General features: G+C 44.0%; 1 protein-coding gene and 1 non-coding gene across 2 annotated transcripts in view; one reads left to right on the top strand and one right to left on the bottom strand.

Annotated features, from left to right (window-relative positions):
* The first annotated feature begins 3937 nt into the window (after window positions 1-3937).
* The window catches only part of Sf3b6 (splicing factor 3b subunit 6), a 66557-nt gene continuing 44425 nt past the window's right edge, over window positions 3938-26069 (top strand). Inside the window, exon 1 of the mRNA XM_068392545.1 lies at window positions 3938-4194. Within this exon, the coding sequence (XP_068248646.1) occupies window positions 4168-4194 (27 nt within the window). The 5' untranslated portion in view covers window positions 3938-4167. The remainder of the gene's footprint in view (window positions 4195-26069) is intronic.
* Window positions 25539-25642, bottom strand: LOC137658064 (U6 spliceosomal RNA). Its single transcript, XR_011047245.1, has one exon. It is a non-coding gene; the product is annotated as a U6 spliceosomal RNA (small nuclear RNA).

Here is a 26069-nt window from a genome sequence, read left to right as displayed (position 1 = left end):
TAGTTGTTATGATGAAAGTAGTTAGAATAATACATACATACATACATACATATACCAAAGGCACTTCCCCCAATTTTGGGGGGTAACCGACATCAACAAGAAACAAAACAAAAAAAGGGGACCTCTACTCTCTACGTTCCTCCAGCCTAACCAGGGACTCAGTCGAGTTCAGCTGGTACTGCTAGGGTGCCACAGCCCAACCTCCCAGTATTAGAATAATACTGATAATTAATTGTACGATTATTCCATATGTAAATGTTCCATCAGCCCATCTAAAAACATGATATTGCTGACTATCATCTAACAAACTTGTTTCTTAGTTTGTAATTTCTTCTAATTTATAGATGTGCCTCTGTATACATAGACACCGTCTATACACATATTTCATCAGCTTACATATGCAATTACCTTCGCTCAATCAAAGGTTTAAAGGCCGATCATGAGTGGCAATGCCCTAGAGACTAACCATATATCCATATGATCAGCGCCCAAGGCCCCTCTCCACCCAAGCTAGGACCAGCGAGGCCAGGTAATGGCTGCTGAGGATTCAGCAGGTAGAACTATAGGCTCCCCAAACCCCACATCCTTAGTTCACAAGGGTGGTGAGGTTACAGACACCATAAGGGCTGATTCACACCTGACACTCACGCTCACGCTCACGCCCAAGTCACGGTCAAGCTCTCACTCAGCTCATTTTACTGGTGTGTTCACATATGCCGCTCAAGCTCTCCTGAGCTCAGTTTGTTTTGTGTTGGCACTGGTGAACCATGTGTGATTTTTCGGCTATAGAATTAGAGGGTATAGCCATAGCGCTGGATGAGGAAGAGGGAGAGAGAAAAAGGAGGAGATTTTGGGTGCATCTTATGCTAGTGAAGAGTGAAGGAGAATATAACACTTTATATCCCCATCTTATAGATGACTTTAATTATTTCCGCATGCCAAAAGGGACATTCGAGTATATTTTGTCCAAAATTGGATCAGATATAATGAAGGAAGACTCCTATTTCTTGCTCTCACACAAGTTTGAGCACGTTCAAAATATCTTTTGCTTTGATCGTGAGCTTGACTGTGACCGTGACTGGAGTTGAGCGAAAATGATTGACTGGATGGTTTGAATACTCTGCCTGTTTATCATTAAAGAATATTTGCGCGCGATCAATTGCGTTCACGTGAGTGTGAGTGTGAGTGTCAGGTGTGAATCATCCCTAACAAACTACCAATTTGACCGGAGCTCGATCTCCGGCCAGCCAGGTACATTTCCAATAGGCCACCACAACCCTGTGATAAGAGAATCATCTTCATGTGACCATAAATGAATGAATCAAAAGGGATGGCACCATCGAGCATTACTACCCATTGCATAGTTCAGCTAGACTAAGGCATTGTCCGGGGTACTTTCCTCTTGGTAAGGGTAGAAGAGACTCTTTAGCTGTGGTAAGCAGCTCTTCTAGGAGAAAGACATTCCAAAATCAAATCATTGTTCTCTAGTCTTGGGTAGTGTCATAGCCTCTGTACCATGGTCTTCCACTGTCTTGGGTTAGAGTTCTCTTGCTTGATGGTACACTCGGGTACGCTATTCTATCTAATTTATCTTCCTCTTGTTTCGTAAAGTTTTTTTTATTATAGTTTATATGGGAATTATTGTTGCTGTTCTTAAAAAAAATTTTCCTTGTTTCCTTTCCTCACTGGGCTATTTTCCCAGTTGGGGCCCTGGGCTTATAGCATCCTGCTTTTCCAACTAGGGTTGTAGCTTAGCAAGTAAATAAAATTCACCTTTGAGCTTCAACTCTAGTATTTTAACAGCATTAGAATTCAAAGACGAGATGGGTAGTTGACAGCTACATTTTCTAGTGAATATGCTAAAATTTTAATAGTATATTATCCATATTGAATTAGGAACAACATGCTGGCTTACATATCTGTTGCGCAAGCTGCTGACAGATCGTATCTATATAGGTATATATTTCTATCTCGAGAGAATTCTATATACTGTACATATAGACTGCTGTGGCATCTTACATGTACATTTACATATGTTCATAGATTACCTATTGTTCAGGATGCCTGAAAACTTTAAATCAATCAATCAATCAATTGTTATTGTTATTACTATTATTATTATTATTATTATTATTATTATTATTATTATTATTATTATTATTATTATTATTATTATTATTATTAGCTAAGCTACAACCCTGGTTAACATAACAGGAGGCTACAAGTTATAAGGGTCCAACAAGGAGAGCAGCCCAGTGAGGAAAGGAAATGAGGAAATAAATTATATATGAGAAGCAATGAATGAAGATATAGAATACTTTGAGAACAGTTAATATGCACTATGAAGAGAGACTTGTCAAGCTGCTCACCATAAAAACATTTGCAACTGCGAGCATAGGAAGATCTTTTCACAACTTGGTCACAGCTGGAATCAAACTTGATTGATATAGAATTGTCACTATCATATACACATGATATATATATATATATATATATATATATATATATATATATATATATATATATATATATATATATGTGTGTGTGTGTGTGTGTGTGTGTGTGTGTGTGTGTGTGTGTGTGTGTGTGTTCAATGTTCAGTTTTATTTCATAATCAGTGAGCATTTGCCGTGTGTATAAAAAGCAATGGTCACTAATACATCCAACTGTATACTTTAACTACTGCACTGTGGATGAAATTCCTGTACAGAAAAAAACATAGATTTTTTCATTATTCAAATCAGTGTTTCATATACTGTAGCTTTTCTTCTTTTACCTGAATTTCTTTCTAAATATTGGTTATTTACTGTGTTATATTTCATAGCAATACAGTATTTCTTTATATGTTTTTATCCATAAGAATATGCGTATATTATGTATTAGTGAATAGTATCAGATTTCAACTACAAATGTTTCAGCCGAAATCCCAGATGTAATTTTCAATTCATTCAGCCAGAATTGTATTTTGTAGCTTTTGTTCAGTGAAGTAGAATAGTGTCTACAAGTGCGTGATGTTTATAATCAGGTGGTGTACAAATGTGTGAAAATAGATCTAATGTTAAGTCTTTTATTGATTCATTTCTGATTTCATTTTCACGAACACTTACAAATATTTATTTCGAGAGAATGGCTAAAGTAAATGTCCAAAGTAGAAAATATGGGAGAATAGAATCATCGGGAATCAGCTTACTGAATTTGAATCTAAGACAGAATGGCAAAATTTTATTTAAATATAAGGAAACTTATATTGAACTAATACTTGTTCCTTCTGCATACATTAGTTATAACCTAGGCCTCCAAGGTTATGACAGTTTGTACATAATACCTTCACCATTTTAAAATCCTGAATGTTTTATGCCCTTTTTTACTCAAAGTATGTAGGAATATTTGAATGCACAGATAATATTCAAAGAACGAAGATTAGATGACTTTCAATTGCCCTAAATAATGTTTGAATTGCAAAATATTGTAAGCCCAAGGGCTCCTGCTTCTGAATAAACTATATATGATTTATATGAATAGAATAATTCATAATATATATTTTGTATGAATTATAACCATAAAAATGCTATATTGTTATTTTTTCCTATGACAATCCATAGAATCAGAGCTCTGTGAGAACAACAGCAATGAGAGTGGAAAAATGGCCGTTTCTACAGGTTCATAGCAATACGTCGTGATCGCAACGTCTAGCTCAGAGATCAGTTTTGGAACGCAATCGAATTATAATGCTTCTTAGCGATAGATCTCCATCTAGTGAATAATTACCATGAAAATTAAAGAAAAATGCAATATATGTATTATTATAAATTTAAAATATCATATAAAATATATTTGTATCGTAAGATTATAGGAAATAAGCATAAATAACAGAAGAAATCAGTTATGAAAAGAGACCGACTACTAATTTTACTTCAACGCCGCTGAAAACCAAGAGTAGAAGACTAATCATAAGACCCAAAACAAACAACATATTGCCATTTGATCACCACGCATTTTGTTATTGGCTGTTATAGATTTCATCAAAACCTACTTGGAGTACAAGAGTTGAACGCAAGAAGTTATAAACCAAGCTATACATCTTTGTGCCAACGAAGAAATCGTCTATATTACTGATAATCGAGACAAACGAAGACTTAAGCCTACCTTGAGCCAACTCCAGTTTCAATGGCTCTCGCTCAGAAACGTACACACGTAAGTTTAATCCATTATTATGATTCAATAGCATAATTTTCTTATGTCTTATGTATGCTTTATAACTTAAAATTATGGGGAACGTGTGCATAACGATGGACAGGTTAATATTCATCTTAGTACCAAATTCCTGATGAAGAAAATGAAAATTGTCCCTGGTGTATGTATTGGTACTTTGGGTAATATTTCGGTAGAGTCCAACCCAGCCATTACCGCATGCCTGTACATAGGCGCTTGATGTTTTTCTTTTTTTCACAGCGAAACAAGCACACGGCACAACAAAAACCATCAAGGACTCTTCGAAATATTATCGAAATCTTATGGTTTTTGCTGCGCCGTGCACTCGCTTCGCTTGCTAAAAAAGGAGAACATCAAGCTCCTTTGTACTAACGAGCATTAATGGCTGGGTGAGACTTTACCAAAATATTACTGTACTTTGAACTGTTCTAATGGAAGTAATTGACGGACCTCCACATTTTTCAAATTTAGACATTTTAAAATTTCAGAATTTACGACTGAAGAAACAGATACGAGAGCAACACTTAACCTAAGGTTCCCCACCTAACCTAATCCTTCTTAGACTGCTGTATCCTTAGCTTACCCTTAGACTATATCTAAACCCTGATTTTTCAATATTAATCTTACCCGATAATCATGTAGCTGTCAACTCTGTTGCCGACAGAAATCTACGGTCGGGATACGCCAGCGATCGCTATACAGGTGGGGGTGAACACCACAGCGCCACCTGTGGTCAGGTACTCCAGTACTTCTTGTCAACACCACCTCAATTTTTCCTCTGTCGTGCCTCCGGCTAGACCTACATGGATACGCTGTTGATTCTGGAGTTATTGCTCACGATTTGGTGATGTATTTGCTCTAGAGTTTAGCTTTCGCTATTCAGGAAGCTTTATCATTAGCTTAGCAAGTTTTTGGAATTAATTTGATTTAATTTTTGATTTAATTTTGGTGACGAAGAGAGTATGAACTCTCTTTCACTTTTAATGGCCAACCCTTCCCTTAGACGGAAGTGTTGGTGTCGAAGAGAGTATAGACTCTCTTTCTTAATTTTGCTTAACAAAAGTTATAGATTTATTTTATATCTCTCCGCCTTTTATAGGCCTCTTCGATTAACTTCCTTTTATTATAAACTTATTAAAATTAATTTTTATATTTGTTTATATTCGACCTTTCCTAATAGTAGGCGGTCTTTTCTTGGAACCGAAGTTAATTAACATTGAGCCCGTCATTTCGTTTTTACCTGTTAACATATTATGCTATTTTAATGTTTTTGAAAGAATTTCTTTGATAGTCTCGTACTGTTTTCAAAGTTGAACTAACATTTTGTTTTGTCTCTGCAGTTGTTGACGTTCAGAACGTTCAACTTGCGCTCTATCGTTACGATAGAGAGAGAGTATTCACGGTGTCACGTTGCAGTAAGAGTAGAACGATTCTATCGTTTTGTTCATTCTTTCTTAGCTTAAATGGTTTTAATTCTAATAAAGGAACTTTTTATTTGGGAAATCTTTCAGTTTTTTTCCTTTAACAATAATATGTTTTAACGATATATATAATTGGGCTCATCTCTCAGGTTCTAAGTCAAGAGAGAGAGAGAGAGAGATAGAGACGGAGGGAGAGAGAGGAGGATAAACGTTTCGTTCAAGCGGGTAACGTTGTTATCGTTTTTGCTCTTCTCCCTAGTCTCTTTAGGGGAAGAAGGTAAACGTTTCTAGAGTTTTATTCTTGTTCTCAGGCTTTATGCGGTGAGAGATTTTAAACGTAGTTTATTTGATCTAGTGTTTAGTCTCTTTTCCAGCCACTGAATTATTTATCTTTCATTATGTTTTTCTGTTACATTGTAATACTGTTTTCGCAATTACTAACTTTTAATGAAGGATAGAATTGCGTGTTTCAGGTACAACCCCTTAAAGTTTCGAGTTCAGTGAAATAAGTGCAAACAGAAAATCAAAAGTGATAAAGTGATAAGCGCAAAGTGTTACAGTGTTGCGTTCGAGGGTTCGTCTGTTCGTGCCAGTTGTTCGCCTAGTCTGGGACCTCTTACAAGCTCCCAAGCAGGGGAGAAGTAACGTCGAAGGACTTATGGGTTCATCAGGCCTTGATCGACGAACAGACGTTTCCCTCCGTGGTTTCGGGTGTAACCAACTCACGTAGCCGACGTGATCACCCCACCCACACAAAGACGAGAGAGCCCTTTTATTCCTCGTCTGCGGAAGAGGTTTCTCGCAGAAACCATGGACCAAATCTTGCAGCTTTTAAGTGCAAGTCGGTCCCTTCCGCGCAAGTCCAACTCCTAGGTGGTGCCATTAGCACTGGGTCAGTTCGGACTTGCTGCAGTACGACAACTGCACACCTCCCAGAGAGGCAAGGTGGTATCGCAACAGGCAGTAACTCCGTCTGTTGCCGCACCAGCTGTTTTAGACCCTCAGTCTCAACGGACAGTAGCTCCGTTTGTTGTTGTCTTTCTTAAACTCTAGTGGTCTATGCTGCAGACAATGCAGTCTCAGCTTGCGGTGTTGATGCAGGAGTTTCAGGCAGAGAAGGTTAGCACACCTCCTCCTGCGAGCGCTCCTCCTCCTCTGCGCAGTCCACCCTGCCAGACGTATGATGTTGAGGCTCCTCCTGCCTCCATGCGTGAGCTGCCGCATTGGGAGTTGCCAGGTACCAGCGCTATGCAGCAACCTCCACTTTCCTTGAGGCAGGAGCCTCATGCTATGCGGCAACCGCCTCAACTCTTGAGGCAAGAGCCTCAACTCTTGAGGCAAGAACCTCAACTCTTGAGGCAAGAGCCTCAACTCTTGAGGCAAGAGCCTCAACTCTTGAGGCAAGAACCTCAACTCTTGAGGCAAGAACCTCAACTCTTGAGGCAAGAACCTCAACTCTTGAGGCAAGAACCTCAACTCTTGAGGCAAGAGCCTCAACTCTTGAGGCAAGAACCTCAACTCTTGAGGCAAGAGCCTCAACTCTTGAGGCAAGAACCTCAACTCTTGAGGCAAGAACCTCAACTCTTGAGGCAAGAGCCTCAACTCTTGAGGCAAGAACCTCAACTCTTGAGGCAAGAGCCTCAACTCTTGAGGCAAGAGCCTCTCTCTGCGCAGCCACCTCCTCAACCCTTGAGGCAGACGCAACTCTTGAGGCAGGAACCTCATGCTATGAGGCAGCCGCCTCAACGCATGCAGCAACCGCATTCTTCACAGCATGAGCCTCTCTCTGCGCAGCTACCTCCTCAACCCTTGAGGCAGACGCAACTCTTGAGGCAGGAACCTCACAGGAGCCTCATGCTATGCGGCATCCTCCTCAAACCATGAGGCAGGAGCCTCATGCTATGCGGCATCCTCCTCAACCCATGAGGCAGGAGCCTCATGCTATGCGGCAACCTCCTCTACCCATGAGGCAGCCTCATGCTATGCGGCATCCTCCTCAACCCATGAGGCAGGAGCCTCATGCTTGCGGCATCCTCCTCAACCCATGAGGCAGGAGTCTCATGCTATGAGGAGCCTCATGCTATGCGGCATCCTCCTCAAACCATGAGGCAGGAGCCTCATGCTATGCGGCAACCGCCTCAACCCATGAGGCAGGAGCCTCATACTATGCGGCATCCTCCTCAACGCATGCGGCATGAGCCTCATCCCTTGCAGCTTGAGCCTCATCCCATGCAGCATGAGCCTCATACCATGCAGCATGAGCCTCATCCCATGCAGCATGAGCCTCATCCCATGCAGCATAAGCCGCACGCCATGCAACATGCTCTGCTTACCTTACAGCATGCTCTACATACAGCATGCTCTGCATACCTTACCGCATGCTCCTCAGTCACACATCTTTGGTTGTTGCCAACTCACTAGACTGTCAAGCAGTTTCATAACGTTGCCTTCTAGTCTGCTGCTTTTGCACCAGTGAAACCCTCACTGAGAGAACTTAGCTTTTCTCGGATATGGTTCCTGTAGATGAGAAAGTGCTATTCTCCCTCCTTCTGATATTCCCTTGAGGACTCTGTCATTTGGAGAGGAGCCTTTAGCTGCTTAGCCTCCTATGGACTTTTATTTAAGCATAACATGCTTCCAGGGAGGGTAATGGTTCCACTTCAGTCGCTAACCCCGTCTGTTACCACACCTGCTCCCATAGACCTTGAGCTTTGTTGCAAGACATGCAGTCCAAGCTTAGTCCTTGTTAGAGGATTTTTTTGTTTACGGAGTCAGTGTGTCACTGGGAAGACGTTCAACAACCAGCAGAAGTGACTTGTTGTGACGCAGTGCGGCAACCTCAGCAACCCGATAAGGAGTTGTCTGTACGACCCAGACAGTCTAGACAGCTTCGGGTTATCGCTGTACTTCCTCGCTTCCCCATGGTTGACAGTTCACAGACTGTGCAGCAGTACCATGATCTTGTGTCCGGCTCCGTCAGACGACTAGCTTTTAAGAGCTCCCACAAGTCGTCGCTGTCTGGAGATTCTCAGATGGACTATGGATCTGACCAAGGAACTGGGCCTCCTGGTCAATTTTGAGGAGTCCCAGCTCGTCCCATCCCAGACCATTGTCTACCTGGGTATGGATCTTCAGAGTCGAGCTTTTCGGGCTTTTCCGTCGGCCCCAAGGATCTACTAAGCCCTAGATTGCATCCAGAGCATGCTGAGAAGGAACCGATGCTCAGTCAGGTAGTGGATGAGTCTAACAGGGACACTTTCATCGCTGGCCCTGTTCATCGAGTTAGGGAGACGCCACCTCCGCCCCCTTCAGTATCATCTAGCGGCTCACTGGATAAAGGACATGACGCTAGAGACGATCTCAGTTCCTGTTTCCGAAGAGAGGAGGTCTACTCTCACGTGGTGAAAGAACAGCTTTCTTCTCAAGGAAGTCTACCTTTGGCTGTTCAGAAACCCGACCGCCGTCTCTTCTCTGACGCATCAGACACGGGCTGGGGTGCGACTTTGGACGGACAGGAATGCTCGGGAACATGGAATCAGGAGCTAAGGACACTTCACATCTATTGCAAGGAGCTGTTGGCGGTTCATCTGGCCTTGATAAACTTCAAGTCCCTCCAGCTTAACAAGGTGGTGGAGGTGGACTCTGACAACACCACAGCCTTGGCTTACATCTCCAAGCAAGGAGGGACTCATTCGTGGAAGTTGTTCTAGATCGCAAGGGACCTCCTCATCTGGTTAAAAGATCGAAAGCTCACGCTGGTAACGAGGTTCATTCAGGGCGATATGAATGTCATGGCAGATCGCCTTAGCCGGAAGGGTCAGATCATCCCCACAGAGTGGACCCTTCACAAGAATGTTTGCAGCAGACTTTGGGCCCTGTGGGGTCAGCCAACCATAGATCTGTTCGCTACCTCGATAACCTAGAGACTCCCGTTGTATTGTTCTCCGATTCCAGACCCAGCAGCAGTTCACGTGGATGCTTTTCTGCTGGATTGGTCCCATCTCGACCTGTATGCATTCCCGCCGTTCAAGATTGTCAACAGGGTACTTCAGAAGTTCGCCTCTCGCAAAGGGACACGGCTGACGTTGGTTGGCTCCGCTCTGGCCCGCGAGAGAATGGTTCATAGAGGTACTGCAATGGCTGGTCGACATTCCCAGGACTCTTCCTCTAGGAGTGGACCTTCTACGTCTACCTCACGTAAAGAAGGTACATCCAAACCTCCACGCTCTTCGTATGACTGCCTTCAGACTTTCGAAAGACTCTCAAGAGCTAGGGGCTTTTCGAAGGAGGCAGCCAGAGCGATTGCCAGAGCAAGGAGGACATCCACTCTCAGAGTCTATCAGTCTAAAGGGGAAGTCTTCCGAAGCTGGTACAAGGCCAATGCAGTTTCCTCATCCAGTACCACTGTAACCCAGATTGCTGACTTCCTGTTACATCTAAGGAACGTAAGATCCCTTTCAGCGCCTACGATTAAGGGTTACAGAAGTATGTTGGCAGCGGTTTTCCGCCACAGAGGCTTGGATCTTTCCACCAACAAAGATCTACAGGACCTCCTTAGGTCTTTTGAGACCTCAAAGGAACGTCGGTTGTCCACTCCAGGCTGGAATCTAGACGTGGTCCTAAGGTTCCTTATGTCATCAAGATTTGAACCTCTCCAATCAGCCTCTTTTAAGGACCTCACATTAAAAACTCTTTTCCTCGTGTGCTTGACAACAGCTAAAAGAGTAAGTGAGATCCACGCCTTCAGCAGGAACATAGTTTTCACATCTGAAACGGCTACATGTTCCTTGCAGCTCGGTTTTTTTGCTAAAACGAGCTTCCTTCACGTCCTTGGCCTAAGTCGTTCGAGATCCCAAGCCTATCCAACTTGGTGGGGGACGAACTGGAGAGAGTACTTTGCCCAGTTAGAGCTCTTAGGTACTATCTAAAAAGGTCATAACCTTTACGAGGACAATCAGAAGCCTTATGGTGTGCTATCAAGAAGCCTTCTCTTCCAAGGTCTAAGAACTCAGTTTCTTACCTATTCAGGCTCCTGATTAGGGAAGCACATTCTCATCTGAAGGAAGAAGACCTTGCTTTGCTGAAGGTAAGGACACATGAAGTGAGAGCTGTGGCTACTTCAGTGGCCTTCAAACAGAACCGTTCTCTGCAGAGTGTTATGGATGCAACCTATTGGAGAAGCAAGTCAGTGTTCGCATCATTCTATCTCAAAGATGTCCAGTCTCTTTACGAGAACTGCTACACCCTGGGACCATTCGTAGCAACGAATGCAGTAGTAGGCGGGGGCTCAGCCACTACATTCCCATAATCCCATAACCTTTTTAACCTTTCTCTTGAATACTTTTTATGGGTTGTACGGTCGGCTAAGAAGCCTTCCACATCCTTGTTGATTTGGCGGGTGGTCAATTCTTTCTTGAGAAGCGCCGAGGTTAAAGGTTGTGATGAGGTCCTTTAGTATGGGTTGCAGCCCTTTATACTTCAGCACCTAAGAGTCGTTCAGCATCCTAAGAGGACCGCTACGCTCAGTAAGGAAGACGTACTTAATAAAGGCAGAGTAATGGTTCAAGTCGTCTTCCTTACCAGGTACTTTTTTATTTTTATGTTATTTTTGAATAACTAATAAAATAAAATACGGGATACTTAGCTTCTTTGTTAACATGTATGCTGGTCTCCACCCACCACCCTGGGTGTGAATCGGCTACATGATTATCGGGTAAGATTAATATTGAAAAATGTTATTTTCATTAGTAAAATAAATTTTTGAATATACTTACCCGATAATCATGATTTAATTGACCCACCCTTCCTCCCCATAGAGAACCAGTGGACCGAGGAAAAAATTGAGGTGGTGTTGACAAGAAGTACTGGAGTACCTGACCACAGATGACGCTGTGGTGTTCACCCCCACCTGTATAGCGATCGCTGGCGTATCCCGACCGTAGATTTCTGTCGGCAACAGAGTTGACAGCTACATGATTATCGGGTAAGTATATTCAAAAATTTATTTTACTAATGAAAATAACATTTTGCTTCACGGTAAATGTGTAGGAGAGCTCCGCGGAAGATCTTGAAGAATTTAAACACCTACAATTCACTATTATATCATATAGAACGCTTATATAATAGTCAATATATGAGCAGCTTCTATTTAACGAAGATATTCGTGTGTATAGTTATGTTTCACCTGGATTTTTTCTAAGTGTTTGTTTTTGTTTACTGTGTGATGTCTTGGCTAAAATGAGCTGTTTCACCGCCTTACTGCGTATGGCAAACTAGTTCTCAATGCTATTCTAACCAATAACAGGTGTTTTCTTGACGTCACACTGTTTGAAAACCAATCGTGGCGGTTTTTACAAATCTAGCCAATGCTGACACTTATTACTTCACTTATCCCTGCTATTTTTCCACCAGTTACCACAGTTTACGTGAAGTTCCGCGGAGGAATATTTTTGCACGTCTCGGATCTCCCTTCAAACTGAAAAGCTCATTTTGCCGTGAAGAATGGAGTAATTAGCAGGACCTTCATCCCGTTCCGACTGTGTCACTTGTGACAATTGCTTTATTTCTTATGGGGATTTTTGTGTACATTATTCAGGGAGAGTTGATTTGCTAATTGCATTTGCTCAACGTCATGGTTTGATTTTGGCAGAGAAAAAGTGCCCTAATTGTGAAAATGTGTGCCGTATAGATTACAACAAATTAGCATTCCGGTGTGATCGTAGTGTGGTTACTCGTGGGAAAAGGAAGAGTAGGTGCAATTTTTTCGTGTCTTGTTTCAAAGGTAAGTTAGATATTGAGACTAATTTGAAGTTTGTGTTCCTTTTTTTGCAAAAGGCGTTTTCATTTGAATTTGTTTCGTTTGAACTGAAACTCAATGTGGCCTTAAAGGGGGGTCGCAGGGGGGGCAGAGCCCCCCCCCCCCCCCCCCCCCCCCCCCCCCCGGTAGGCCTAGGTAGGGGTACATGACCCCCAGGGTAGGGTAGGTAGTTGTATTAGGTTCGGTAGTGCCACGAAAAATCACTTTTCTCCTCCTCCCCCCACCCAAAAACCCCGCTTCCCACTGGGGTCCCCCATAATTGTAGTACAGTAGTAGATTTATGCTTACATTTTCTGTGTAAGAGTTAGGTGGTTGTAGGAGGATTATCTCACAGTTTCAAGGTAACTGTAGCTCTAATTTACTGTTTTCTTTCGTTTTCTACTTTTAGAAACTTTTAAATCGAGCGCGGAGCTCTCCTACACATTTACCTGCTTCACTCCTGAAACTTTTTTTCATGTGTATTTTCTAGTGAAACCTGCCCGTAAAACTTGAATAATGCTTATTTTCAATGATTAACGACATCAAAACCATTCAAAGTAAATATAAACTCACCAGTGATACTTCTTATTTCCTCCAAAAGGGGAATAGCCACTTGTTTGGGATGATGTTAATTCGAATATCTTTCTTAAAAGCATAGCAAAGAAGAACTTTTTCAAATATGTGTCATTTTTGGAGTAGGAGCTGGTATTAAACTGGATTGGAGCGTGTGTAAATGTTGTGGCGATAGAAGAGTGGCTAAGGGAAAGTCACTTGACAGGAAAATCAGATTACAAATGGCTACCAGTACTAATAATACAGGAAATGTGAAATGAAAGTTCGGACAGGAGAACCATCCTTTGGGAATTCTATGAACTGTTCACAGGAGCTTCTTGTGTCATGGTATCAAAACAAAAGGGGTAAAAAGGGAATTTTTACAAAAGTAGGGATCTTAAAGTTATTTTTAAGTGCCAAGTATAGGTTATGTAGTTGAAACTTAGGTAAAGTTTTAGATTCAACCAAATTGGGAAATGTATTATATTAATATATTTTCCTAGTAAAGCACGTGATAACAAAAAACTTTCTCTCAATACATTATTGACGCTGATGTCTACTTACAAAGATAATTATTTCAGTTAATGTAGGTCTGCATTTTATTTCTAAGTGTTTTGTATACCTTTACGCTGCCACGGGACCTAGCTCTTGTTCGTTTGTATGTCTGTTTTCATCTTACTTGGCTCCGCCCCATTGCGTAATGTGACAATATTTACTTGAATGCGCATTTGCTCCTCCCACTAATGTCGCTCCTCCAATCTAAATACTACTGGGTTCTTTTCAAGGGTTATTATTGGACGATTCATTGGTCTCTCAGTCTTGTTTCAAGGATCTGTTTTTCGTGCAATATAACATTGTAAACGATAGTATTTTGTTTTTTTCCCTATTTCATTATGGGAGAAACCCGTGATTGTCGTTTGTTTTCGGTTTTCAAAAGTTCCGGTTTCTATATTTTCATTACACGTCACTTAACTGTCATGGATCCTCCGGTACGGTTGTGTGAAATATGTCGTTATTCCTATTTTGATGTGATCGGCCGATTTCATGGGAATTATAATGGAACTCCTGAAGTAGTGAATCGTTTTCTAAGGGAGCATTCCGTATTACCTTTAAGTGTCCAGTGTGGTAAATGTGATTCGCCTTTACATTTTCGTGAGGATAGACATGTGTGGTATTGTACCAAATCTGAACGTATTCCAGTACTTCATGATTCAGAAGAGGGTCAACCACAACCTTCCACATCTTCATCGTCATCTTCTGTTTAAGGTAAGAAGTGATTTAACAAAATATATATATTCAAATTTACCCCTGGTTAAAGGGGGGGTCGCAGGGGGGGCGAAGCCTCACCCGGTAGGGGTACAGGGCCCCTAGGTTAGGTTAGGTGGGTTTGTTAGGTTCTGTGGTGCCCTGAAAATTACTGTGGCCTTAAGGGGGGTCGCAGGGGGGGCGAAGCCCCCCCCGGTAGGGGTACAGGGCCCCTAGGTTAGGTTAGGTGGGTTTGTTAGGTTCTGTGGTGCCTTGAAAATTACTGTGGCCATAAGGGGGGGGTCGCAGGGGGGGCGAAGCCCCCCCCCCCCCCCCGGTAGGGGTACAGGGCCCCTAGGTTAGGTTAGGTGGGTTTGTTAGGTTCTGTGGTGCCCTGAAAATTACTGTGGCCTTAAGGGGGGGTCCCAGGGGGCGAAGCCCCCCCCCCCGGTAGGGGTACAGGGCCCCTAGGTTAGGTTAGGTGGGTTTGTTAGGTTCTGTGGTGCCTTGAAAATTACTTTGGCCATAAGGGGGGGTCGCAGGGGGGGCGAAGCCCCCCCCCCGGTAGGGGTACAGGGCCCCTAGGTTAGGTTAGGTGGGTTTGTTAGGTTCTGTGGTGCCCTGAAAATTACTGTGGCTTTAAGGGGGGGTCGCTGGGGGGCCCTACCCCCTCCCCCCGGTAGGCCTAGTTAGGGGTATGGGGGAGGGGTGCTGGAACATTAATTATTCATTTATTGCAAATATCATTCAATGCCCCAACACCCTCCCCCCCCTTCCCCCACCCAAAACCCCGGTTCCCAAAGGGTGTCCCCCATAATTGGTGGGATGAACTAGGGTATACATAGTAAATCTCTAAATCGGTTGGTTTGCAGTCAAAATAAACGTTAAATTCATTGAAACCACACTATTTCTGATGCAACAAATATATTTTTATTGCATTTTTCCAAATTTGGCTGAAACTAAAAATTTACCGAAACTTATTTTATTGTACTGTATTCAATTATATTGGTACAAATTGATTTACGAATATTGTACTACAGTAAAGTAAAACCAAAATGATAATGGGACATTAATTTCCGAGTATTAAAATCAAAATGACAATAGGATAGCTATTTCTCAGTATTAAGATGAAAATTGTGTTTAAACCAAGCTAAGCCCTGTACCTGTTAGCCTGGTCACTGTTCCTGTTAGGATATGTAATGCCTACATTTGGATACTGACCTTTGCCTAGGCTTTGAGAGACTGCAAAAGTAGGAAATCTATAACTATGGGTAGATTTACAGGTTATACCAGCGCTAAATCTTGGACTTTGAATTACTATTTCCCTGCCTTTAACAATAATAATTTTTCCACGTTGGGGAGTTTGTTAGATAGATAAATTCCTTGTGACTTTTATGTTTAGTTTATATAACTTTTATCTTACATCAATTGTATATGGATACATATCATATGCCAATCCCTCTTATTAAGTGTTTACCAACACTCAATAACGACTTTTTTATGGTCTCAAAATCGGCTAAATTGTCATTGGTAATCAAAATTTTGCTGGCAAAATATTTCACCCACTAAACTCATTTATGGTAAAATTTTTGCAGTTGGCTGAAACTCATTAGCATTTATTTGGTAGAAACATGCTTGTTTGTTACAAAATTTACCTGAGATGGTCACTTGATGCACTTTGATCCACTTGATTACATTTATTTTTTCAATATTAAGCTTAGCCGGTGATTATATAAGCTGCAGCTCTGCTGCTCGACAGAAAACTCTACGCTCAAAATCCGCCAGCGATCGCTATGCAGGAGGGGGTGTACTTCAACAGCGCCATCTGTCGTGCAGGTACTCAGTACTCAATGTAAACACAGAACTCAATTTTCTCTCTGTCGTGCCACCGGCAAGACCTACTAAATTCGCCGTTGCTTACTGGATTGGTTTTCACATATTTTTGGTGAAGTACACATTTCTAGTTTTGAGCTTTCGCTTTGCAGACGTTATCTTCATTACATCCTTGCATTCTTTTGTTGATATCGGATTATTTGTTGACGACTTTGGATAGTTTTTGAATTCCCCTTTGACTAATTCAAAATGGCTGACCCTTCTCAAGTCCCTAAATTCAGGAAGTGTAATGCTAGGGACTGTTCAAGGCGTCTTCCGAAGGCCTCTATCGATCCTCACACCGTTTGTTCCAATTGTCGGGATAAAACCTGTCAATTGGAAGATCGATGTGAGGAATGCGTTGGGCTTTCGGAATTCGATTTTATCGAATTCCAGAAATATACACGTAGGCTAGAGAGAGATAGAGTCAGGAGAAGTTCATCTCGCTCCGTTGAATTTTCCTCTCCTCATGCCCCACAACCTATTCTTTCCCCTGTAGTGGTTGCTCCTGATCCCCCTTCTAGCACTCAACAACCTTCGATGGCAGATATGATGCGTGCCATCCAGGCTCTGGGTGAGAGAGTCGAGTCCTTGGCTAGTGACCGTAACCAGCTCATGGCAGACGTCAAGGAGCTGAAGTGCAAGAGTGCAGTGGGTAGTGATAAAGTGAGTGGTAGTGTTGTGGATAGTGTTGCGCTTGAGGGTTCGTCTGTTCGTGCCTGTCGTCCTCCCAGTCCGGGACCTCTTGCAAGCTCCCAAGCCCAGGGGAGAAGCAATGTCGTACGACCAAAGGGTTCGAGAGGCTTTAATCAGCGAACAGACGTTCCCTCCGTGGTTTCGGGCGTATCTACCCAAGATCGCCCCACCCACACAAAGACGAGAGAACCCATTTATTCCTCGTCTGCGGAAGAGGTTTCTCGGAAGAAACCATGGACCAAGGTCTCGCGGCCTCTTAAGCGCAAGTCGGTCCCTTCCGCGCAAGTCCAACGGCCCAGTTGTAGCCACTGGGTCAGTTCGGACTCGCTGCAGTCTTCCGACGACTGCTCACCTCCTAAGAGAGGCAAAGCGGTACCGCATCAGGCAGTAACACCGCCTGTTGCCGCACCTGCTCCTGTAGACCCTAAGTGGTCTTTGCTGCAGACCATGCAGTCTCAGCTAACGTCGTTGATGCAGGACTTTCGTGCGGAGAAGGTTGACGCTGCACCAACCTCTAGCCTACAACCTCCCACGGTTGTGTGTCCTGTGGACGCTGAGGCGACCTTCTGCCGCACTCCAGCTGAGAGAGTCCCGCCACCCATGCGTTCCAGTGTACCCTGCCAGCCGCATGTTGACGTTCAGCGACGCACGGAACCTTCCGTTGACGTTCGCGAGGTACAACAACAGTCTAAGTTGTTTTGTTTTGACGCGGTGCGTCAACCTCCGCAACCCAGTGTGGTTACCTCTACTCGCCCACATCAGACTAGACAGTCTGGAGTAGACGCTTTGCGTCCCCACGCTGCTATGGTTGTTGCCAGTTCCCAGACTGGGCAACAGTTCCATGACGTTGCGTCCGGTTCAGTCACGCGTGCTGCCGGACTCAGCTGACCAGCCGATTCCTACTCCTTTGCCGCTTCCTCCTCAATTCTCAGATGATGGATTCTCTGATGATGACGACGCTGCACACATTGACGAACCCAAGACCACGCAACCCTCTTTGGACTTTAGAAAAGTTCTTGCTCTGTTCAAAGAGTTGTATCCTGATCAGTTTGTGTCTGCGGCTCCACTCTCTCCTCCGTCAGAGTTTGCTTTAGGCACGCAGTCATCCGCACCTGCCTTTACGAAACTCGTCCTCGCCTGCTCGTCCAAGAGAGCTGTACGGGTTTTAGGAGATTGGATGCAGTCCAAAAAGAACCTAGGGAAGACAGCATTTACGTTTCCCCCTGCGAAACTCTCTTCCAGATCGAGCGTCTGGTATGCCACGGGAGAAGTTCTCGGCTTGGGAGTTCCTGCCTCTGCCCAGGGCGACTTCTCAAGTCTAGTAGACTCTCCCCGCAGGCTAGCCATGAGACGCTCTAAGATATGTTGGTCTCCCTCGGACCTAGACCATCTGTTGAAAGGTGTGTTTAGAGCCTTCGAGGTCTTTAACTTTTTGGACTGGTGTCTGGGAGCTTTGAGCAGGAAGATCTCCCCGTCTGACAAGGAATCTTCCTTGCTCATAATGTCCTGCATGGACAAGGCCATACGTGACGGATCCAGTGAGCTTGCGGCTTCGTTCGTTTCCGGTGTCCTCAAGAAACGGGAGAACCTTTGCTCGTTCCTGTCTGCTGGAGTAACACCGTGTCAGAGATCGGAACTTCTTTTTGCTCCTCTCTCAAAGTGCCTTTTCCCAGAGGACTTGATAAAGGAGATTGCTGCCTCCTTGATTCAAAAGGACACTCATGACCTGGTTGCGTCCTCTGCCCGCAAAGCCACCCCTTTGCCTACCTTGTCAAGACCCAGGATGGACACTCCAGCGTCCAGATTCATTCCGCCCTTTCGTGGCAGAGCCTCCAGCAGAGGAGGTGCTCGTGCCGAAGGGAGACGTGGGAAGAAGAAGGGTACCAAGTCCTTTAAGGGCAGAGTCTGACTGCCACCTTCTTCAGACAGCAGTGGGAGCCAGACTCAAGAACTTCTGGCAGACCTGGGTGGAAAGAGGCGCAGATGCTCAATCTGTGAAGTTGCTCAGAGAAGGGTACAAGATCCCGTTTGTTCGCAAACCCCCTCTAGCAACGTCTCCCATCGATCTCTCTCCCAGGTACAGGGAAGTAGACAAGAGACGAGCTTTGAAGCAGGAGGTGTCTCTCTTACTAGAAAAGGGAGCGGTAGTCAAAGTCCGGGACCATCAATCCCCGGGCTTCTACAACCGTCTCTTCTTAGTGGTAAAGAAGACAGGAGGGTGGAGGCCGGTGCTAGACGTCAGTGCGCTGAATGTCTTTGTCACAAAGCAGACGTTCGCCATGGAGACCACAAAGTCCGTTCTAGCAGCGGTCAGAAAGGAAGACTGGATGGTCTCTTTAGACCAAAGGGACGCATACTTTCACGTCCCCATCCACCCAGAATCCCAACCTTTTCTGAGATTCGTCTACGAAAAGGTTGTCTACCAATTTCAAGCCCTGTGCTTTGGCCTAAGCACAGCTCCTCTTGTGTTTACGAGGCTGATGAGGAATATTGCCAAATTCCTGCACTTAGCGGATATCAGAGCCTCCCTCTATTTGGACGACTGGCTTCTAAGAGCTTCCTCCAGTCGTCGCTGTCTGGAGAATCTAAAGTGGACTCTAGATCTGATCAAGGAATTGGGTCTCCTGGTCAATATGGAAAAGTCCCAACTGGTCCCATCCCAAACTATTGTGTGTTTAGGGATGGAGATTCACAGTCAAGCTTTTCGGGCTTTTCCGTCGGCCCTCAGAACAAGTCAAGCCCAGGTATGCATCCAGAACATGCTAAAGAAGGAACGATGTTCAGTCAGACAGTGGATGAGTCTGATAGGGACGCTTTCATCCCTGGAACAGTTCGTTCCGTTAGGGAGACTACACCTCTGTCCCCTTCAATTTCACCTAGCTGTTTACTGGAAAAAGGACAAGACGCTAGAAGCGGTCTCGATCCGCATTTCCGAGAAGATGAAGTCGTCCCTGACTTGGTGGAAGGACAGTATCAACCTCAGAGAGGGTCTGCCACTGGCTGTTCAGACCCCCAACCACGTTCTCTTCTCGGACGCATCGGACACGGGCTGGGGTGCGACATTAGACGGTCGGGAATGCTCGGGAACTTGGAACTCGAATCAAAGAACGTTACATATCAACTGCAAGGAGCTACTGGCAGTTCATCTGGCCTTGAAAAGCTTCAAGTCCCTCCTTCAAGGCAAAGTGGTGGAGGTGAACTCGGACAACACCACGGCCTTGGCGTACATCTCCAAGCAAGGAGGGACCCATTCTATGACGTTGTACGAGATCGCAAGGGACCTCCTCACCTGGTCAAAAGATCTAAACCTTTCTCTAGTAACGAGGTTCATCCAAGGCAACTTGAATGTCATGGCAGATTGCCTCAGTCGGAGGGGTCAAATCATTCCAACAGAATGGACCCTACACAAGGATGTGTGCAAGAGACTGTGGGCCACATGGGGCCAGCCTACCATAGATCTCTTCGCAACCTCGATGACCAAGAGGCTCCCAATATATTGCTCACCAATCCCGGACCCAGCAGCAGTTCATATAGATGCCTTTCTTCTGGATTGGTCACATCTAGACCTTTATGCATTCCCCCCGTTCAAGATTGTCAACAAGGTACTGCAGAAGTTCGCCTCTCACGAAGGGACAAGGTTGACGTTAGTTGCTCCCCTCTGGCCCGCGAGAGAATGGTTCACCGAGGTACTTCAATGGCTGGTGGACGTTCCCAGAACTCTTCCTCTAAGAGTGGACCTTCTACGTCAGCCTCACGTAAAGAAGGTACACCCAGGCCTCCACGCTCTTCGTCTGACTGCCTTCAGACTATCGAAAGACTCTCTAGAGCTAGAGGCTTTTCGAAGGAGGCAGCCAGGGCGATTGCTAGAGCAAGGAGGACATCCACTCTTAGAGTCTACCAGTCGAAGTGGGAAGTCTTCCGAAACTGGTGCAAGTCAGTATCAGTATCCTCGACCAGTACCTCTGTAACCCAAATAGCTGACTTCCTATTATACCTGAGGAAAGAAAGATCTCTTTCAGCTCCCACTATCAAAGGTTACAGAAGCATGTTGGCATCAGTCTTCCGTCACAGAGGCTTAGATCTTTCCAACAACAAAGATCTACAGGACCTCCTTAAGTCTTTTGAGACCACGAAGGAGCGTCGTTTGGCTACACCTGGTTGGAATTTAGACGTGGTACTAAGATTCCTTATGTCAGAAAGGTTCGAGCCACTACAATCAGCCTCCTTTAAAGATCTCACTTTTTTTCCTGGTTTGCTTAGCCACAGCTAAAAGAGTCAGTGAGATTCACGCCTTCAGCAGGAACATCGGATTTTCATCTGAAACGGCTACATGTTCTTTACAGCTTGGTTTTCTAGCCAAAAACGAGCTACCTTCTCGTCCTTGGCTGAAATCGTTCGATATTCCAAGCCTTTCTAATATGGTTGGAAATGAACTAGAAAGAGTCTTATGCCCTGTTAGAGCTCTTAAGTTCTATTTAAGACGAACTAAACCTTTACGAGGACAGTCAGAAGCTTTATGGTGTTCTATTAAGAAACCTTCTTTGCCTATGTCAAAGAATGCAGTATCCTATTATATCAGACTGTTGATACGAGAAGCTCATTCCCATCTGAGTGAGGAAGACCAAGCTTTGCTGAAGGTAAGGACACATGAAGTTAGAGCTGTCGCAACTTCAGTGGCCTTTAAACAAAATAGATCTCTGCAGAGTATAATGGACGCAACCTATTGGAGAAGCAAGTCAGTGTTCGCGTCTTTTTACCTTAAAGATGTCCAGTCTCTTTACGAGAACTGCTACACCCTGGGACTATTCGTAGCAGCGAGTGCAGTAGTGGGTGAGGGCTCAACCACTACATTCCCCTAATTCCATAACCTTTTTTAATCTTTCTCTTGAAATGTTTTTTATTGTTGTTTTTGGGTTGTCCGGAAGGCTAAGAAGCCTTTCGCATCCTGGTTGATTTGGCGGGTGGTCAAATTCTTTTCTTGAGAAGCGCCTAGATTAGAGGTTTTGATGAGGTCCTGTAGTATGGGTTGCAACCCTTGATACTTCAGCTCCTAGGAGTCGCTCAGCATCCTAAGAGGATCGCGAGGCTCAGTAAGGAAGACGTACTTAAAAAGGCAGAGTAATTGTTCAAGTCGACTTCCTTACCAGGTACTTATTTATTTTATGTTTGTTATTTTGAATAACTGCTAAAATGAAATACAAAATCCTTAGCTCATATAATGTAAACAATTAATGCTGGTCTCTACCCACCCCCCTGGGTGTGAATCAGCTTATATAATCACCGGCTAAGTTTAATATTGAAAAATGTTATTTTTATAATAAAATAAATTTTTGAATATACTTACCCGGTGATTATATATCAAAGGACCCTCCCTTCCTCCCCAATAGAGACCCAGTGGACCGAGGAGAAAATTGAGTTCTGTGTTTACATTGAGTACTGAGTACCTGCACGACAGATGGCGCTGTTGAAGTACACCCCCTCCTGCATAGCGATCGCTGGCGGATTTTGAGCGTAGAGTTTTCTGTCGAGCAGCAGAGCTGCAGCTTATATAATCACCGGGTAAGTATATTCAAAAATTTATTTTATTATAAAAATAACATTTTAACCAAACAATAGTCCAGCATCTACCATCAAATACAGGGCATGCCCTTGGCCATGGCATCCTTTGAAAATTAGTTCAAGTTTCATAGTACTGCAGTGATTATTTTTCTTAATCAATGTAATTAATAATTTTTTCTACACAAATACAAACCATCTTTCTTTACATAGGAGAATGATAACGACCAAGCTGGAATATGGCAGTCAAAACTTCATAACAGTGTGTAGGTAGTTGTCCAGTAGTTTCCCTCCCCCCCTGCTTTCCCAATGAGTTGCCACTTTAATAGCAGCTATCAGTTAAAACAGATGTTCTTCAACCAGCAGGAGACTTTGGCAGATTTTCAAGCTTTTTCCAGCATCTTTCATTGGTACTCTTGGACTTTGTTCCTGACATGACACTATTGTATCTTGCGATATTGACTATTGAGTTCGAGACATGATTACAGTAATACTATCGTGTCTCCCGCAACTCTTAAGTTGGCCAAAGGTGAATGTAGGACTCTCACCTTTTCCGCCTTTACATTAGACTTCTCTGAAGTTGAAGGATCAGGCTCCTTTGTAAGGAATTCTTTTTCCTTCTTTGTTTGTGCATGTAAGCAACAGGTATCCTAGTTATTAATTCAACGTTCTCAACCTCGCTTATTGGTAGCTGAATGCTTCCTTGCCTATTGATAGACTTTGTCTAAAGCGACTTGACAAAGGCACACTCTTGACCCTCAGCAAGGATGCGAGTCAAATTATCCTTTGCAGAACCCCTTGTCTTCATCCGGATGAACAGTCATGAGCTTCTACTACAGGCGCCTCAATACCTCAACCGCAAACGCACCTCAACCTCAGACACACCTCAACCTCAGACGCACCTCAACCTTAGACTCTCCTCAACCCCAGACGCGCCTCAACCTCAGACTCTCCTCGACCACGTGTGCTTCAACCTCAGACAGGTTTTTCACCCAGACACCTATCGCCCTGTGTCTAGAAACATCACTAGATGTAATCACCTAGATGTGCGTGCTCAGGGTGAAAGCAGGACTCTCTCCTAAGCACTCCCTCTCTCTCTTCAAATCAAAGAGCTTCCACCAGGGAGCCACCTCAGTGAATCATAGGTACTACATTGCAAGCAATAAGATTAACAGAAGATAGGACGTTGCCTGATTCCCCCTCTCTCTCCCTCGGAAGATTTACTCATAGAAAACTTTGTTTATACCTGTAGTGTTTCACAAGTTTTTTGGATAACATAACTAGGAATTTAGATTCGGCATATACTCCCTGAGAGGAGAGGTCCCCCTTCTCTAACCACAGAAGATGGCCCACTTTGTTTAGTACTGTACCCTGAAGTTGAAAACTACAAGATGTTTCCGGCTCTTGTACAAAGTTGTGCGAAGGTCTGTCTTCGAGGAGATGCTGGATCACTTCTACTCATTATTCTGAAGGGATTCCACTGAGTTGCAGGATTTCTTGGTATGTGGTTGATAGAACATGTCGATCTGAAGAGGTATTATCCCAGGGCCTCTATCTGAAGGAGGAAAAAGGTATGGGTACCATTCTACCTGAAGCCCTATCAACACTATAAGAGCTAACTGAGTTGGAAGTGGCTAGGACTTAATTCAAGACTCCTTATCTGGCAGAACAGCGGAAAGCTTAGCCGTAAATGAGGTCTGAAGGATGTGGGGAGGCCTCCTCAAATGTTGCTTCCAGGTCTGGCACTGGTGATTAAAATATTGGAATCTTTCGATTAGAGAGATTGTGACTCTCGGAGAACCCCTTCAAGTCAGGGTTTTGTTTGCTATCTGATGAAGTAAAGGTCCTTCTAGGCCTACAATTTGTATCCTTCTGCTCAGTTTGTCCTCCGATGTTCGTTATCTTGGCTTATCGTGGCTGTTAAGAGTGTGTAAGTCGAGCACTATACATCTGTGAATCTCTATCATTAGTTGGAAACTAAAAAGGTAAGAACCATTTCCATTGTTATTTATGTATCTACCGAGGTGCCGTTACTTATTCAAACCACCAAGTGACCAGTTAAAAGAGGGCATAAGTGTTAAAGAGCTACTTGAAGTTTCAACTCTTTGAAATTGGATCTGTATACTCTGTTGATCCTTGTACCGACTCTAGGTGTTGCAGGGGGTGTGCTCCCCCCTCTCTTTTGGCATGCCTGTGAACCAATGAAGGTCTGGTGCACGAGTTAGCAGGAGAAAGAGCCCTTCAACGAGTTCATCCTGAATGGCATCATTGCCAATTGAGACTGGAACTCCTGTTGGACTACTGCCTGCAGAAAGTACCTATCTATTGAACAGTCTCTCTTCAGATATCATTGGAACGGCAGAAGATAGAGTCGACCATTCGGAACGAGATGTTCCAGGGAGTTTTTTTCTTCCAGTCCCCTTCTGCTAAAGCTGAATTATAGATGGGGCTGCCAAAGTAGAGAGAAAACACACTCAAAGATGCTGGTTTGTCCCGAGATGGGAAGACACCTTACGCAAAGGTGTTTATGTCTTTCCCAAATAAATCGGTCTTTGTTTGGGCCCCGGGCTGCCTTTCCACTTCATCACAATCCCAGATCATGATTGAACGAGTGGAGTTTGTCCCAGTAGAATTCGTCCAGGTAGCGTAGGAGATGAATGTCGACATGTGTCCTTGCTGTGGAGCTGGGGTAGATTGTGATCTGGAAGCCTGCCTCCTTCAGGTCGATTGCCATTATGATGTCCAAACAGCCTTATGGTCTCCGTACAAATTTTGTCAAAACTTGTTTATATCTAGAAGGTTTATGACTAGTATCCCATCTCTTGGTTCCTTCTCCATAGGAAAGAGTCAAATGACAAAGCTTAGAGAGCCATCATTGACCTCCTGGAGGAGAGGTAAACATTATTGGCTAATATTGCTTAATGTTGTAAATCTCAAAAATGCAGACAGCGGATGTGCTGGTGAAATCAGGCTAGCAAGCTTTTGAGCACGCTGAGGTACATGCCAATTCCTGGTCGATGGTAGTAAATTAGAGGGGAAGAGAGTTGGTGAACAGAAGGAGGAATACAGACTGGAACATGTCCACAGTCCAATGCTTCATCGTATGACACCATCTCCTCTAACTGGGTTACAAGCATCCTTCCACTGGTTGCATCGCAGGAGAAAGTCCAACCCTAGTGGAAGAGGCAAAAAATTGTGAATCACTTTGGTATTTTACTTACCATCCTTGCTCAGGGATCATGCTAAATTTGTATGTGCTGTTACAATTTTCTTATGCGTATTTGCCAACAGCATCAGATGATTCGAGGCGGTCACCCATTGTACTAATCCGAGTCACCATTGCCTAATTTTGCTGATCGGAAGAGAAGTGGTGTTCTTAAAGTGATATGGTCACTGAGTTTCAAAGCAGGTGACTGGCCCTTCTTCCGGGCACAGGCCAGTAGCACCTTTGACCCTGTCTGTCTATCTGCCATAATCATTGTTAGTCCAAAGTCCTTTGGTCTGGGGTCAGCATCCGTCTTATGACTGTGCTGATGAAGTGCATGATTGGTATGCTTGCGCATATCTTTACTTTCCGTCCTAAGCATATTCATCATTATCATCATCCTCTCCTCCTATGCCTATTGACACAAAGGGCTTCAGTTAGATTTCGCCAGTCATCTCTATCTTGAGCTTTTAAATCAATACTTCTCCATTCATCAACTCTTACTTCACGCTTC

Source organism: Palaemon carinicauda, chromosome 18 (assembly GCF_036898095.1).
Source record: "Palaemon carinicauda isolate YSFRI2023 chromosome 18, ASM3689809v2, whole genome shotgun sequence".
NCBI classification, from domain to species: domain Eukaryota; kingdom Metazoa; phylum Arthropoda; class Malacostraca; order Decapoda; family Palaemonidae; genus Palaemon; species Palaemon carinicauda.
This window is presented reverse-complemented; position numbering and strand designations above follow the sequence as displayed.